General features: G+C 40.7%; 1 protein-coding gene across 8 annotated transcripts in view; it reads right to left on the reverse strand.

Annotated features, from left to right (window-relative positions):
* Positions 1–235: 235 nt before the first annotated feature.
* The window catches only part of Ube2u (ubiquitin conjugating enzyme E2 U), a 51428-nt gene continuing 46357 nt past the window's right edge, over positions 236–5306 (reverse strand). For 6 of the 8 annotated variants that reach the window (XM_048815239.1, XM_048815237.1, XM_048815240.1 and 3 more), the window contains 2 exons: positions 4373–4464; positions 236–1294 (listed from right to left, as the gene is read on the reverse strand). In XM_048815239.1, the coding sequence (XP_048671196.1) occupies positions 1253–1294; positions 4373–4464 (134 nt within the window). In that variant the 3' untranslated portion in view covers positions 236–1252. The remainder of the gene's footprint in view (positions 1295–4372; positions 4465–5306) is intronic. The other 2 variants (XR_007351965.1, XR_007351964.1) reach the window with 2 other exon arrangements.

Raw genomic sequence — 5306 nt, forward strand, 5'->3', positions numbered from 1 at the left:
CAAACTAAAGTTTGAAGTATAGATTTGGGATTATAAAAATTATATTACTTGGTTCATAGCTATTAGACAAACTCAGTGTTTTTACTCTTGTTAATTTGATTTTAATTTTTTCTTGTAAACTTTATAACTATTGTCTGTTAATGCCTTACAAAAGTACAACTTCTAATATAACAACCAGAATTAATTTGAGATAACAGGCCATCACCCATAGAACAGACAGGATACGAGGCTAATATTCATTGACATGTTTCAGATGCGTGTGACATTTATTTTGTATTAATCTCATTCCAATACTCATGACTTCTTGTTTCTCTCATAGAAGCACTCATCTTCCAGATCACTTTATAGTCTCTTCTTTCAGAACCAGACTTTTACCACAGACCACTTGACAGGCCCAAAACATTCCTAAAAGGGAAACCCAAACTGCTTGCTCTACATCACCTCCTCTCAGCCTGAAGCAGCCAGAGCAGTCATTGTCCATTTCCCCTTACCGCACCAAGGGTTCCTTTCTCAGAAGGGGGATTGAGGCCAGGGGCAAAAGGACAATCAGTGTAGGTAATGATGATTGGATCAGGAATAGGGAGCTGATTCAAGAGGAAATAAAATCCTAATACCTCTAGAGCACTTCCTCCTCCTCCAATCTGTTGCCAAGGCTACCTGCCTCCAGGGAATTGAGGCACCCCTGTAAGGCTCCTTTCCCAATTTTGGCCATGTAGGCAAGATAGGCAGTGAGCATTAGAAGAAAGGATAAAAGGGGCAGGTCACCCTCACTAAGGCAATTTGAACCCCCTCCTCTGTAGAGTGCTCTCTCTCTCTCTCTCTCTCTCTCTCTCTCTCTCTCTCTCTCCCTCTCTCTCTCTTTCTCTCCTATCCTTTCTGCACTTGCCTTGGCATTTCAAGGGTATTCAATCTTCAACAAGGGGGGAATGGGACTCAGGCCTGATTCTCAACACCGGTATCAATACCATTAATTGGGCTTAGTTCTAAACAAAGCAAAGCTCAAAATTCTAAGCAACATGTTCATTAATTTATATTTGCCTTTTTAAAATTTTTGCTTGATCACCCTGAAAAACAAACAAACAGAAACCAAGTTCTGACAGTCTCCCAAAGTTGCTCCACACAACTGAGCTAAGGTTAAGGTTGTTTGTTTTTTAAATCCTGAAGTGTTAGGTCTCATCTTCTAAATTATCTACACTGAGAGTGTTGGTCCAGGCAACCAGGTCATCCACTTCATTTTCCCAGGACTCTGCATCTATATCATCATCTCCAGCATGTGAATCTGTAGAAACTTTATCTATGGTGAGAAAGATGAAAAGCAGAAATTTAATGCACATAGCAGGAAAAGCAATGTGAAGTGTTCCTGGATTTGTCACACAATGATGAAGGTCACCTGAGTGAATGCAATCAACTTGGCTCAACTTTTTAAATTTTGCATTTTAAAACAGACTTTGTGTCACAAATCATTCTTTCCTTTTTGCTCAATCTTTTTTTTAAATTCTTTGCTAGTTCATTTATTGGACCTTTATTTACTGAGTCCCAATTGATTATAAAGGAAAACATCTTCAGAAGCACAACAGGGTAGGTGGGAACTTGTTATTATGTTCACAAAATAGGCCACGAAGATACTCATTCTAATTGCCTTATATTTTGTATGCTTTCCACAGAATAGATTCTGGAAAGGCTGCATCTTATTATTATTAATCTTGGAACAATTTAGTTAGTATAGATATTAAAACTCATGCTGATTGGGCTCTGGTTATTGCCAAGTGGCTTATTTCCATTCACTCCTATTATCAGTTTGGGTTCAGTTAGGAAAACAGAGCCACCATGAGAGTCAGGGTTTAGTACAAGACTTCGGCATTATCTGGGTGCGAGAGGACCATGGAAGGGCTGGTCTGGAAGGCTACAGCTGGAAAATCTGAGAACTATAAGCAACTACTTTAGCCTGACTCATGGGCTTGAGTGGGGAGAGGAGGCGTTCAAGGAGTACAAGGAGCTACATGCATACAGCTACCCAAGATAGGGCAACATGAGGAATTCCTGAAGACATCTGTGGAGCCACCAGGTCTGTGAAGATGGACTTTGTGAAAAGATAAATGAAATAGCTGTGTCTGAGGAAGTCACCTTGCCCGATATGCATAACTTCCCAAGCATAATGTCCCCTTCTTCCCTCCCATCTCCTGAATCTTAGGAAAGTCTTCTCAATGGCAGACTATGACATGCTAAATCTCCCTGTAAAAGAACACAAAATTCATTCCTTCTCTGAGTCATATTTCCCTTTGATATTCTATACAAGCTCACTATTGCTATCTAATAAACAACCACAAAATTTTAGTGACATACAATGATAAGTATTCCTTTAGTTCACGCATCTGTAGGTCAGATGGGGTTGGCTTATTTGGCAGGGGAATGTCTGGCAAACTTGGTGGGGAAAGCTTGGCTCCACACCTCACGTCTTTCTCTGTGATCAGGGGGCTAGTCCACACATGCTATTGTGATGATGACAGCAAAAATGAAAGAGCAAGCCAAGTCCTACACACCATTTCCAAACCCTGGGCACAGCGTGCTCACTAATATTCCATTTATCAAAACACGCTCTGAGGCAAAGCTTATTTTGTCAGGGAGGTGGAGCAGGAATGGATATTTCTGAATGATAATCCAGTTTAACACAACCTCTTGGGAATAGTCTTTTCCAGAGTAGATGCAAAGAATGGTCTGCCATTTGCAAAGAGGACAAAGCTCAGTACTGAAGATCTACTCAGTTTCTGGACATTCCTTAAACTGTTCTTCCATCCAGCTTACCTATCTTTTGCCCACACATTATGAGTTCATTCCATTTTTTCCAAAATCACAGGGCTGCTAAAATATGACAGCTGTATTTCTTTCTGTCATAATCAGTTCATTTGCTTTGATCACCAAATAGCTACTCTATGACAGGTACTGTGCCATGAAGACTGAGAGGAAAGCAGACCCTTTCCTCAAGGAGCCCACTACTCATCAAAGGAGACCAGCAGTTAAAGAGACATAAAGGAAACAAAATATAGATTTTATAAGGCATTTTAACAGTATGATTCTCAGAATTATTCAAAATTTATATTACTATGTAATTTACTGTAAAATTGAATCATGTCATTTTAAATGAATGCCAGATCTGCTTTCTACTCTTGGGTTTTATTCAAAGGTATTCATTCCAATTTGGATAGTAAAAGGAGATAGCTTGATCTCTTTGGGTAACTTCTTATTGCTACCTCCAGGACTGACATATTGAAACCAAAAGGTGAATTCAGAAAAACACACTTGGCTGAAAAATGAATCAATAAAATACAATGGGTTCCATGACAATGGTCACACACTCAGTGGGACCAAGCATCCTTCTGGATTTGGGTTCAGGGGTGAGTGAAATCATTTGATTTTTCATTTTTTGCATTTTATCCTCATGTCCATTTCAAAAAGAGAGTGATTAGAAACAAAAGGATGAAAAGATTTAGGACTTAGTAAGCAAGAGAAAGAACCTAAGTAGAGTTATAGGTTAACACCGTAATTTCTGCACTCTTAGTTCATGATTTTTTTCCCCACCATTTATTATGCCAGGTCTGACTATTCTATGAGGGAAAAAGTGCTGTTCATTCATGTGTATGCTCACTTTCCCCTATTCCTTTGTGTGTGCCTTTCCTCTTTCCTTCAATCTTTATATTGTATTTGAAGAACTAGTAAAAGTACTTTTTCACAATAAAATAAGAGACAATGATAACAGCTTGTGTGGCAGACAGACTCGAAGGTGGCCTCACGGGATCCTTCAATCTGGAGTACACCCTCTGTGAAATCCCCTTCCTTTAGGCGTGGTGGGACCTATGACTTGCTTCTAACCAATAAACTATGCAAAGGTTCTCATGATTATGTTGCATTACATAAGATGCCATCTCAGTATCTGACTTTCCCTAAAGACTCTCCTTGCTGACTTCACAAAGTAGGAGGCCACGCTGGGAAAGCCCACATGGCAAGAAATGTTGGGTGGCCTTCTGGAGCTGAGAGAAGCCTCCAGCACACACTTAGCAAAACTCCAGGGCTCTCAGTCCTCAGACAGAGGAAAAGGAATTCTGTCAATAACTGTACTGCATTTGAAGGCAGATTCTTCCCCATTTAAGTCACCATAGGAGAATGCAGACCCATTGACACTTTGCCACCTCCCATGTGAGGCAAGCACTCCACCAACTGACCTATATCCCCATCCCTAAGTTGAAGTAATCTTAGAGGAGAACACAAGAATTAGGCCCCCTGTATTCAAATGTATTTGAGCTGAAAAAAAATTTAATTTATTATTATAGTATTTTGATTGTAAAAACAAAAAACAAATAGGCTGAATCCGATTTACCTGGAGTTGGCCAGAGAGGCTTTTCAATTGAATCATGGACTTGGTGAAGCATTTTGTTTTCTCTAGCAAGATGAGACTTGGTAGCAGCATACCTACAAAGGGAAAAGGAAGAAAGAATCTGAATTCCCAAATGAATTTTGAGAAGTGTACATTACATCTGAGGAAAAGAAATCTAACAAATTAGACAGAAAAGCAAAAAACAGACTTTGAGCATAGAACTATTCTGAGTGCTGATGAATAATAAAATGAAATTATTTCAATATGTGGTTTCCAAAAAAAAATAGTAGTTAGAAAAATAAACAAACATGAGATCCTACATGGCAGCGGGCACAGAGAGATCAAGTCTCTGACCTCTTCAGCTGCGCGGGCATAGGGAGTCGTAAACCATCTAAATGCTGTTTGCTCAGGATCACTATGCAATGCTGAGCTGACGTGTATCTGGGGCGAACAGTCTGGGCCTCTCAGAACACACACCGAGCCCGGATCGGCTGAATTCAAGCTCCCGTTCTCCTGCTTCTCGCAGACAAACTGCTGTGACTCAGCACTAAACGATCACGCTGAAACAACTGGTCGGCCCTTCTGAAACTACGGAGGTTAATGCCAACCGAGCCTTCATAGGCAGTGGCCACAGGATTGAAACGGGGCTTGGGAGAGCCAGTCAGGACCCACCCGTTGCATTGGCCACCCGGCAAAGGGAACGAACTGTCGCCATTTGCATGGGATACCACCATGGCAGAGAACTGACGTCACCAGAATGCGGCGGAGGAGATAACTCCATTGAAACCGGCAGCAACAGCATCAAATAAATTTATAGGAGTAAACAGTAACTCAGCAGTCAAACAGAACAAGAAGTAACATGAGCAGCATGAAAAAGCAAGGAAGAAAAGGAGTGCAAACAATGCAGGACAGCCTAAATATTCAGGAGGACCTAGAG

This window comes from Marmota marmota, unplaced genomic scaffold, assembly GCF_001458135.2.
Source record: "Marmota marmota marmota unplaced genomic scaffold, marMar, whole genome shotgun sequence".
Taxonomy (NCBI): Eukaryota; Metazoa; Chordata; class Mammalia; order Rodentia; family Sciuridae; genus Marmota; species Marmota marmota.